The 11296-nt window shown below is 45.0% G+C and overlaps 2 protein-coding genes across 2 annotated transcripts in view; one reads left to right on the top strand and one right to left on the bottom strand.

Annotated features, from left to right (window-relative positions):
- Nucleotides 1-395: 395 nt before the first annotated feature.
- LOC128796873 (NADH dehydrogenase [ubiquinone] 1 alpha subcomplex subunit 10, mitochondrial-like) lies at nucleotides 396-11127 on the top strand. The gene is made up of 8 exons (XM_053958919.1): nucleotides 396-433; nucleotides 552-718; nucleotides 1116-1331; nucleotides 1415-1567; nucleotides 1841-1971; nucleotides 5476-5561; nucleotides 10790-10899; nucleotides 11100-11127. The coding sequence occupies exons 1-7, from the start codon at nucleotides 420-422 to the stop codon at nucleotides 10887-10889; spliced, it is 867 nt and encodes a 288-aa protein (XP_053814894.1). The 5' UTR covers nucleotides 396-419; the 3' UTR covers nucleotides 10890-10899; nucleotides 11100-11127.
- Nucleotides 10492-11296, bottom strand: part of LOC128796582 (protein kinase C alpha type-like) — a 33817-nt gene continuing 33012 nt past the window's right edge. The window contains exon 10 of the transcript XR_008433842.1: nucleotides 10492-10863. The gene's annotated coding sequence lies outside the window, so the exon portion shown is untranslated. The remainder of the gene's footprint in view (nucleotides 10864-11296) is intronic.

Below are 11296 nucleotides of genomic sequence, written 5' to 3'. Positions count from 1 at the left end.
GGAAAGGAGTGTTCGATAGAAATGACCGCCCCTGTGTGAGGGAGGGCACTGCAGTGCTCAGAATGAGATTTGTACGATGTTTATCGGGGCCTGGGGGAGGCTCTGAGCGGGGCTCAGAAAGGCCCTGCCTTCAGCCCCATAGCCCAGGTGGGTCCCTCTTGCCATCTCTCAGAAATGGTGCATTGAAAGCTGTATTGAAATGAAGCTGTAGCTCTCCTGAGAGCGGGTTTAGTGTTATTATGTGCCCAGAACCGCACAAAGTACGAGCAAAAGTCTGATGTAGGGTCTTTCTTGGGAACTCTGGGTGTGTTGTGTGTCTGGCCTTCAGACTGAAAATTATTCCATGTTTTCTGTCTTGTCAGCCTTTAATTTCATTAACAACTTCCCCACCTAACCACTGCTGCAGTTGCTAAGCTGAAATGACGGTGCTAAGGTTACTGAGTGAAAACTTGTATTAGATGCATAAGAGCGTGTCCTGTGTGTGTGTCTGAAAAAACAGTGTTTGAGCTGAAAAATCCCTCCAAAGCTGCTTTCCATGTGTTTTTCTCCAGGCAAGAATCCACACCAGCCCTGAGCAGAGCCTGCAGTATGGGTGGTGACTATATGTTGGGAGAAAGGACCAGCAAGAAGTTCACAGAGCACAGCAAAGTCTTTACAGTAGAGGGGAATCTGTCTTCTGGGAAGGGCCAGCTGGCCCAGCAAATAGCAGACAAACTGGGTATGTCTCACTCTGTCTGTTTCCCTGAGAGCTGACAGAGTTTAGTCGTGGTTCTTGTGCAGAGGAAGTTCATCAGAGCAGCAGTTCCTGACTGGGAAATGCTGGAGGGAGTGGGGAGGCTCTGTGGGTGATGTTGGTGCGGTTTGGGATGGGGATTTGTTGTGAGTGAAGCTGCAGTTCTAATGGAGTCTGTGTGCTCCACGTGGATGTGCTTGGAACAGCTCAGCTCTCCCTGGGCCATGGCAGAGGTCGGGGTTGGGCTTCGTTGCCCTCTGCTGTGATGGGCAGGGGAGCTGGGGCTGTTTGGGAGCTGCTGAAGGAGCAGCTGTGTGCTCAGTAGCTGAAGAGGTGTTTGCTGCACAGCTTATTTCTGCTGTGGGCTTCTTCTCTTTCTCAGGGATGAAGTACTTCCCCGAGGCAGACATCCACTACCAGGACAGGATCTCGGGGGAGGGCAAGCTGCTGCCTGAGAAGTTCAATGGCTTCTGTAGCCTGGAGAAGTTCTACGCGGACCCCGAGTCTCCCGACGGGCACTCGTACCGCCTGCAGTCCTGGATCTTCGGGAGCCGAGTCCTGCAGTACGCCGACGCCTTGGAGCACCTGCTCAGCACAGGTTGGGGAATCATGGAATGGTTTGGGCTGGAAGGGACCTTGCAGCTCCTTTTGTTCCAACCTGGAGCCTGCTCTCCCTTGCAGGTCAAGGCGTGGTGCTGGAGCGCTCTCCCTACAGTGACTTCGTGTTCCTGGATGCCATGTTAAAGCAGGGATATGTCCACAAGAGATGTGAGTTCCTGCCAGCAAAAGGAAGCTGTTTGGCTATAGTCTCTCAGAAGTCTGGTAGTTTACTTTAAAAAAGAAGCAAAACATTCCTGCTTGGAAGGAGGGATTCCTTTAAACGTTCAGTGTTCATGCGTTGTATGTTGCTGGGTGGAGCTAGTCTGGTTTCAGTGGCAGTGAGAGGACAAAAGATAAAGGGCACGAATTGGAATGCCTTTAGAAGCAGCTTTCCACCAGCAAAGAAGCAGCTCACAGGTGCAACAGGAATTCTATTGCAATAGCTAGGAGCAGTCTAAAAAATTGCAATGATTCTGGTTTGGTGTTTATGCCTTTTAACTTCATTTCTGTTCCTTTTGGAGTGGTGGGGGGAGGACGGGTACAGCAGTTTCATGGGGGAATTCAATTTCTGTGTTCTTTGCAATGAGAGCAGTGAAGTTCTGCAGTACACAGCAACTGCAGCTGAGGATGTGGAGAAGGTAAGTTTTGCTTTTCTGGGAGTAAGTTTAATCGATTTGCCTTAGTTCAGTGAACTTTCCCCCTCATGGAGGGTTATTAGCAGGGTAACAGAAGCCTTTTGCTTCACCATTATTAACTGTCCTATCTAGCTGCTGTTCCCTGAGGGAAAGAGCACCAAGGTTTTTGAGACTCTGACCAGGTTTTGGGCCCATTTCGGTTCTAGAGATAGATGTCTGTTAATAACAGTAATATTATGTTTACTGGATAATAATAATAATCCTACGTGGAAGCTTGGCAAGGAATCATCCCCACTTGGGAGGAGGGAGAGGAGAATTACCCATGGGCTGTCTCCAAGGGCTTTTTGGGTCTTCATCCTAATGAGATGAAATTTTTACCCTACTTATACACAGCCCAAACTCCCTCTCCTCCTATGTTGTGTGCAGTGTGATCTTGGCAGAGAGTTGAATAATAGATACATATGTGTGGTAGCCTGCACCTCATTACGCTTATTAGCATATTCAGAGAATGTATTTTAATATTTAACTGCCCCTAATCAGACTAAAATGACATTTTTGCCTGAGGTGTCCTTCAACGTTCTGGTTATATGACTGTGTGAAGCAGAAAAGATTGATAAGGACTTCCCTGGTCCTAAAATTAACACTCCATTTCCCCCCATAGGTGCACTGCTGTTTGTCTCTAGGCCTTTTGGTTGCCTTTATAAGAACAGGGTTGTGTGCCACATTCTGTGTCCTCTGCTGTTGTGGATGGATTTTTGGGTGCTCCTGCACTTGATGATAAAGGTTATCATTAATAACCAGCAGACCTCTGGGATGGTATGGGTTTATACCCCTAAAAAATGGCTGGTGGCTTCAGTGTGACAGCAGATAATAAATAGAAAAAATACACAAAAAATCAGGCTGAAATTAACAAAAAAAAAGCTGAGGTTGTGATGTGAATATAGAGACTCTAGACCAAATAATCTGTTTTTTCTGGATAACAATATAGAAGCAAGGATAGGAGTTGAGAGCTGTGGTGTTTCAAGATGGGTACTTGGTGAATTAAAGGAAAGTTGGGATGGGGGTTAAATGCCCGTTTTTTCCCCTGTCCTTCTCTCTGGATACATCTCCAAGTGGTCAGAATAAAGCAGATTGTTTGCTCCCTAGATTTTTTTGTAGTAAACCCATTACTAGAGATTTGCTTTTAATCCTTTAAATCGGGGTTTAAAGTCAGTCAAAAGCTCTTATTGTTCAAGGAGTGACTCTCCTGAGCTCAGCAATCTTGTCATTGCTTGAAATAGGGTCATCAGATGCACCAGTGGAGTCCTTAATTTGCTTGGACAAATCTGGACTAGGGGAAGGATTATTATTTGAAGTTCAAGTATAATGCCACAGAATGATTAAGGTTGGAAAAGACCCTGTAAGATTATCCAGCCCATGATGTTGTCATTGTCAGTGTTGGGTGTTGGTGGTAGATACTGATACTTGAAAGAATTTGGTTGTTTTTTTTCCCCTTTTCTGTTCAGATTCAGTTTCCCTCTGGGATGACACAGAAGAAATTTGGAAATAAGGATTAGCAGGAGAGCACTGGCTTGTAAGGTGTGTGTTTACACAGGTGTATCCTCTTGACAGACAGCAGTGTTCATTAGCCCACTCCAATCTGTTTGCTTAGGGATTTGGGAGCTGAATTTTTTATGGCCTTCTAGCTTAATAACTTTTGGGTCGTTCAGAGCACATATACACAGCTTAGAAACGATTTTTTAAGTGTCCTGAAAAGGTCAGTTGGGGTTTCCTGTTGTAATTCACTTTGCTTCTAGTGGCTGAAGGAGTAATGAGTGCTGAAATGAGCTTCATTAGGATGTTTCACACTTGTTTAGCTTGAGGGTAAAACTGGGAATACAAAGTTAGCTCTATGTTTAATTTCTTTTAAAGCCTTGGATATTTGCTCTAATTCCTGGGGGGTGCCAGGGCATTCCTGATAAATTAAGCAGTTGTTTTTGGTTGCGAAACTGACGCCATTGTTAAGGAGCTGCTGGGAGAGAGACCTTCTCATGTGATGATAACAGTGAGCAAAACTAATTTGAATGCAGATTCCTTCCCCCCTGTAGCACATTTTGAGCCCATTGTAGCAACTCTGTGATTAGTGCTGTTACCAGGTTCAGAGAGTTTCCAAAGCTTTGCTGTGGAGTGGAGAAGGAATGGCTTGTGTTCAGCTTGTCAGTCAAAGAAATAATGGCTGTTTGAACTAACTTTATACCTCTCTTCCTCTTACCTTGGAGTTATGTTGCAGCAGTTTGTGCCTCAAAAGTGTTTATTCAGTCATGTCCAAATCATTATTTCTTACCAATTCTGGTAAGAGTGGATCTTTATAGTCGAGGCTACTTTGTAATAGCACTTGGTTATAATTTTTTAAGTGGTAATATCTGGGATTTAGTGTTTGCAGGGAATAATTACAGTGTATTTAAAGAACACAAGGATTTTTCTTTTATCATTCTGTCACTTCATCGCTGGCATGGCCCACCTGTCAATGGGTTGACAGTGTGCCATCAGGAATTTGGTCATAACCTAAGCTTTATCCTTTCCCTATGGAAAAGGTCTCTGGAAAGGGATGTTTGGAGCTGTAACAATCTGCTCCTTCCCAGGTTGCTCCAAGGTGCTGTCTCCATCTCATCAGGCACATGAAGTGCATTTTCCTGACACCAGGGCAGGTTTCCTTCAGCTCCAGGCAGCCAGGTGTGATAAGCAATTGCCTCCTGGAGCAACAAAGATCTATTTTCTGGTGGAGCCAGGCTGTAAGTGAAGCTCAAAGCAGGGATTGATAAGTTTGGGGATGGTGAAGGAATGAATTGCTGAGCTGGCATTGCTTATTGGAAGGGTTCTGAGCTGTGAGTTACCTTTCCTTTCATGCATGGGTGGGTCGTGGTGGATGGTGAAATCCTGAGCCCTTGGACTCATCGCTGCAGCTCCTGTAGGCCTGAGTTTTCCAGCCTGAAATGTGCCTTTGTTTCTGTGCTATGAAGCACACAGCACTGAGGCAGATGCCACACCTGCTCCCCTGCCTGTCTCAGAGAATGTGTTACTGAGCCTCTCTGTGAATAAAAACGACCAAACTTTATTTTTGTAACACAAAGGAGTTAAATTTTGACTTACCTCCATTTCCTCCTCCTCTCCCTCAGGGGTGAGGTCATATCTTCCTGTTTTTTCAGCCCCAGTGGCAGGTTAAGGAAGAATGTCTTGGATCTGGTAAGAATTTGGCAACAAGGCACCTCTCAGCCAGTTTATTCCCTACCATCCAAAGCTGAAAGCACGGGATGTTAGGAGATCCCCCACGTGTGTGCCCAGTACTCCTGGCAGGGCCACAGCCTCCAGAAGTAGACCTGGGAGATGATCATGTTATCTCTAGACATTTGTCTTATTACTACAGCTTTAGCAGTGAAGCCTCTCTCATTTGTTTAATGAACTGTTTTGATTATTTCATTGATTTTTTGGATCAAACCACCCTTGGTGAGCTTTCTTTTCTGATTCCAGGTAATTGAAGACATCGAGTACCTGAAGTTTGACAAGAGGCCATGGGTGGAGCAAGATGATGTTTCTTTCCATCACTTGAGACTTTAGTAAAGTGTGACATCATCCAGCCACTGAACAATTCTTGGCATTAAATCCCAGGGAAAATGGTCAAAGCCATGAGTTTTTAAAGGTGGGGTTATATTTTGTGATATTGATGCTTGGCACTGGAATGTGGTGTAGCATTTTTGCTGCTGATTGTTGAGACAAGAGGCTCCAGACAAGTTTAAGAGTGGTTTTTGTCAAAGATCCTTGTCTGCCCAGTTGGAAGAGATCAGACTCAGACACTGGAAAATAACTTGTTGGAATATAATTTAATTTGATTTTAATAATTCTTTACAAATGCATCATGTTTAATTTGTCAGTTTGTTTATATAAAATAGAAAGATGTATATAAAGAATATAGCTGCACTTGTAAGGCTGTTAATACCAGAAGTGAGACAGGCTCCCCATTTTGCTGCAACTTCATCTTCATATTGAATGTGCAGGTGGAAATTTCAGCATAGTTACATTTTTAAAAACGTAAGAATTATATTGTTTTCATTATTTCCTGGTAATCTCACAGGTTAATAGAAACACAGATTTTTAAATTGAGTTTGTGTCTTTGTGACAGGCATTGGATAACCAAGTTAAACTTTTTTTGCAGAGTTGTGACATTGCTTGCATTTTACTTTTCTGTACTGTTACTTTAAATACCTCCTAAAAATAGAGATAGTGCTCCTAATTGTATGGTTTTTCTATCAAGGAGTGAAGATAAACTGCAGAAGAGCAGTGCTGGCTGGCGTCTGAGAGGATCAAGTCATGATTTGGGTGCATTTTATGTGTCAAAGATGAGGGTTTTTTTGTGTAGTGATTGGAGGATAGCATCTGCTGACTTAGGCCCTAAAAATTACCACAATCAGACTTCCTTTGAAAGAGGAAATAAGTTGCTTGTTTTCCTATAGCTCCACACTACTAATACAGGTATTAGGAAAGGATTATTAATTGTGATGAGTAGGAGGGAGTTGAAGGAAACTTTACCATTACAGAAGTGTGTGAAGATACTGTGTGAAAATTCTATTTCGCAGTTTTAGAAGGGAGCAAATTGCTTTAAAGGACTGAATTTTTCATTGAACCTTGGAGGGGGGTGAGTCTACTGCACAAGGCTCTTGTCACTGTAAGTAATAAGAAATTATTCTTTGGCAAAAGCATGGGGTTGTTTGAAGATTCTAGAATGCAATAAGCTGCTTATTTAAACCACAGAGCCATAAAATATCCTGTGTGGAAGGGACTCGCATTGAGCCCAGCTCCTGTGGTTTGCTTTTGATTTTTTTTCATGCTGGGCTGTCAGAGCATCGACAAAGGGGTGACAACACATCCTGCGCCAGCCTTGAGCTCATGCTTTGCTCAGCAGAGTGAGGGAATCCTGGGCAACGTCTCGGGCAGCGTGGGAAGAGACTCTTTGTAAAAGTGTGTTTGGACATGATTTTTTCCCATGGTAACTCCAGAAAGGCAGAGAGCCTGCTGCAGGTCGGCCGTGTTGGAATTGCATGCTGGATTCAATGCCCAGCCCAGGTGTGAGTCCATGAAGCCTAAAGGTGATGCTTTTCTCCTTTTTTCCAATGCTCACATAGCAAAGAGCCTGTGGTCTCCACAGTTGTGCAGGTGTCCCGTGCCTATGGGAATTTTTCCTTTGGAAAGTGGTTTTCCTGCTTTCCTGGCACAGGTCCCAGTGCCTGCCTCGTGTGCAGGCACCTGCTGCCCTCTCTTGGGTGTTCCTGGCAGGCTCCAGCAGCTATTTAGGATCGTTTAGGTTGGAAAAGCCTTCTGAGATCATGGAGTTCACCATTCTCCCAGCACTGCCGATCCCACCGAGAGCCCATGTCCCCAAGTGCCACACCCACATGGCTCTGGAATACTTCCAAGGACAGTGATTCCAGCACTGCCTGTTCCAATGCCTGACCACCCTTCCAGTGAGGAAATTTCCTCTCGTATCTAATCAAAGTTCTGCCCTGTTGGGTTTTCCATCTGCAGTTGCTTCCTTTGTTGACCTCCCAGCTCTTGGGGCTGTCAGCCCTGCTGTTTTCTTCCACCCTCAGCTTGTACCACTGTGTCTGGGGGACCGGGATGGGTGAGCAGGACTGAGGAGAACTTTCTATTGTGCATGGATAGGATCTAATGCATGGAAACCCCAGCAGGGCCTCTGAGTGATTAATGCAGCTCATCAAACCGCTGAGCCCAACCCATGGGCAATCAGTTGCATAATGATCTCTTTTCTCTCCCTGCCTGCCCTTAAGTGCTCTCCCTTGCCCTGACAGCAGTTGTGGGATCTTGGTAAAAGGTTAAAAAGGGCTGCATTTGTGGCTTGGAAATCTGGAGGTGTCTTCCAGAGGATGTTCTTCACATCTTCCCTTCCTCTCCAACAGAAACGGTTCTGGCTTTTTAAATGTCTCGGGGAGCTCCTCTGCTGCTACTGCACTGCTTCAGGCATGTTTTTATCTGGGCCCTTCCCAGTGCCATTTGTCTGTCTACGTGTATTGCAAAAGAAATCACATTTGGGAGGAGGAACTGCAGGCTGTGTAGCCTTGCCTGTGTTATTTATCAACTCAGGGGGAACTTTAGTTGTTGCATCAGACAACTGTACAACTAAATCTGATCTGTCCCTGCAGCTCCTTCAGAACCTGGCAGAGAGGGACAGAGACCCTGCAGCTCTGCTTCCCAGTGTAGCTTTGCCTAGCAAGGAGAAGTGTCCCTGTTTAAATGTCTGATGGCAAACAGCAGGACTAGAAGGGCTGGCAAGAGATGGGTTGGACCTGGCTTTGAAACTTCTGTCATGGAGACTCCAAAAATCTCATGAACTATTACTTGTAAAAACTTCTGGCACTAGAAGCTATTTTCTTTAGCAACTTGGTTCTCTCTTAATCATAAAATCATAGAATCCCAGAATGGTTTGGGTTGAAAGGGACCTTAAAAGTCCATTTCATCCCTCCCCTTGCCATGGGCAGGGACACCTTCCACTATCCCAGGTTGCTGTCCTGTCTACCCCATCTGTCCTGTCCACCCCATCTTTTTGCTGCAGTTGAAACACTGCATCTGTCCATCCCATCTTTTTGCTGCATTGAAACACTTTGTGATTTCTTCTTTGCAGTGGCTTTTCTAGGTTTGAAGAGCTGCTGTTACACCTTCTCCCCTTTTCTTGCAGACCTGCTTTTGTTTGGAAATTTTTTTCTGTTTTTGATGCTGATGTTGAGTGTTTGCTCACCAAGGCAGCGGCTGTGCCTCACCTTGGCCATGCCGTACCTGTTCTGCCTGGCTAAATGAGGGAATTGGAGTCCCTTTGGCAGAAGGAAGAATATTAATTTCCTTTATCAACATGGAACTTATCTGGAATGGTTTTGTGGTGTTGGCTTTTAGGTCTCTCTTGTCACTTGAGGTTTTGTGACTATGCCAACATCAGGTGTTGAGAAATCACAGCCCGGACTATGCAAACACAGGTGGTTTTTGTTGGGTTGCTTAGTTAATTTATTTTTTTCTAACCTGTTTCCTTCCCTTACCCCACCTTGCACCTTTAGCAAGGTGCTGCATGCTGAGAGCTCCTTCAGGAAAGTCTGGTAAAGGGTCAGAAAAGAATAAATAGGGACAATTTTCTGCTGGGGGAGAGAAACAAAATGAAAGAAACATGAAAGGTGTCTGTAAATGCTTCCTGCTGAGCAGGGAATTAGTCCTGGCAAGTGGCTGTGGTTTGTGGTTAGACATTGTTGTGGCAATGGGTGTGCTTTTGCTTAGTATTCCCAATTATTTCTGAAGGTGCAGAGAACACGGAGAAGCCATCAGTAGCTTTCATTATTTTCTTGTGCAAATAGCTTTTGGGAGCAGCAAGTTTGTCATTTGGCCCTTAACTAAAATGAATTGTGCCTGGGAATTGTCCTTTCCAAATGGCCACTTGGTTGAGATTTGGGAAGGAGTGGATTCACTGCAGAGTGGATGACCACAAAACCTTATTTCCGTGTGTGATGTTATGCTTTATATCTGCCCGGACTCCCTGTTGTGCCTTCCAGCATGTGAAATGCACCTTTAATGCTGTTGAAGTTAAACGTTGTAGTTTATAGGAAGCATCTTTGCTGTTGATCCTGATCTTGGAAAAGAGGATCTTGGAAAAGAGCATTTATCCTCACCTTCTTCCATCTGAATTTTGACTGGATTATTGCACTTCCTTTGACTGGATTATTGTATTCCAGACAAATCTGTCTGTAGTGGGATAATTTACAGAGTGAATATCAGGGTATGTTACCGGTTCACTTTTTGGAACTCTTCACTGCTGGGAGGAAAGGTCCCAACATTTATGATTTGGGGGTAAAAATAATTGCTTAAAGATGATGAACTTTGCTTTGCTCAGGGCATGTGCTTGATGTGCATGTCAGTATTTGCTGAGCAATGTAATTCACTGAAAACAACCCAATTTGCAGAGGTTCTGGTGCTGGATTTAGGGTTTGGTCAGTGCTGCCTGGAAAGGGATGTGTTCTTGCCAGCCACGTGCAGGTGGCACTGTCAGCCTGTGGATAACCACAGGCAGCAGGAGGCTTGCTAGCAGTTTCTCAGGCATTTTAAATTTGGGATATCTGAAGTGCTGGTGCTGTGCAGAGTGGTGGATCCTGAGATCCATCACCGGAGCTGCTGCAGCTTCCTCCAGGTATTCCAAGGCAGGGTGCTGGGGGCACTGCCTCCTTCCAGACCCTCTCACTGTCTCAGTACTGGTCCATTTAGGATGGGAATTTAGCAAGGTAGTGTGTGGCATTCAATAAAACCACTGTTTTTTACACTGCTTTTATAGAAAGCAAAAAAGCCAGAGGGGATTCATGGAGAAGGGTCCCAGGAATGATGGAGCATCTCCAAGGAGGATGAACCTGGGAGGGGAAATGGAGAAGCAGGAAGTTGGAGCAGGAACAAACTGGAGGCAAGGATGAGAGGCAATACATCATAGATTTGTAAGGAGAAGGAAAATGTTTGGAAAATAGCCCAAACCTTTGGAAGCTTTATTTAACAGAAAAGTAGCTCTTTAATCATAGAATAATGATAATGAATCCTAGAATGGTTTGGGTTGGCAGGGTCCTTAAAGCCCTGGCAGTTCACCCCCTGCCATGGGCAGGGAACACCTTCCACTGGATCAGGTTGCTCCATCCCAGCTCCATCTAGCTTGGCTCAGAATATTTCCAGTGATGGGGCAGCCACAGCTTCTCCGGGTACAGTACTTAGCTGTTGCTGGGGCAGGGTGTGAACTGAGTGCTCCTTTTCCCTTCAGCTTGCAGGACAAGGCTGGAGTGCTGGATTCCGTGTCCATCCCACGCTTCGTCCCCGAGATCACCATTGGTGGCTCTGAGTACGACAAAGATCTATTATGAGTACCGGGAGGTGAGTGCTGCTGGGGACAGCCAGGGGACACGGCCAGGGGGCTCCTCACTGCTGGGGACACCCTGCCCATTGCTACCAGGAACTTGTGCATTTTGCCCAAATCCCCACCTTTTTTGAAGTCTAGCTTCCCCCAAGAGGAATAAGGAAGCAAATGTGTTTTTTTCATAATCTGATTATGTTTTTTTTCTTTTTGTCTTTAGATGTGGACTAAAGGATAAATGGTTTTTATTTGTTTCTGTTTCTTGTGCCCTGATGAGTCTGTGACCTCTGAAATCTAACAGTCCCTTAAGTCAAACAAGAACATTGGAAACCCATGGCCACTCCTTATCGAATGCTGAAGGAGGGAGGGAGTGTTTTTTTAGAGGAGGAATGAATGCTGCCTCGCTTCCCCAAAGTG

The sequence above is a fragment of the Vidua chalybeata genome, chromosome 17 (genome assembly GCF_026979565.1).
Source record: "Vidua chalybeata isolate OUT-0048 chromosome 17, bVidCha1 merged haplotype, whole genome shotgun sequence".
Taxonomy (NCBI): domain Eukaryota; kingdom Metazoa; phylum Chordata; class Aves; order Passeriformes; family Viduidae; genus Vidua; species Vidua chalybeata.
The sequence above is the reverse complement of the archived record's forward strand: the minus strand, read 5'-3'. Positions and strand labels throughout refer to the sequence as shown.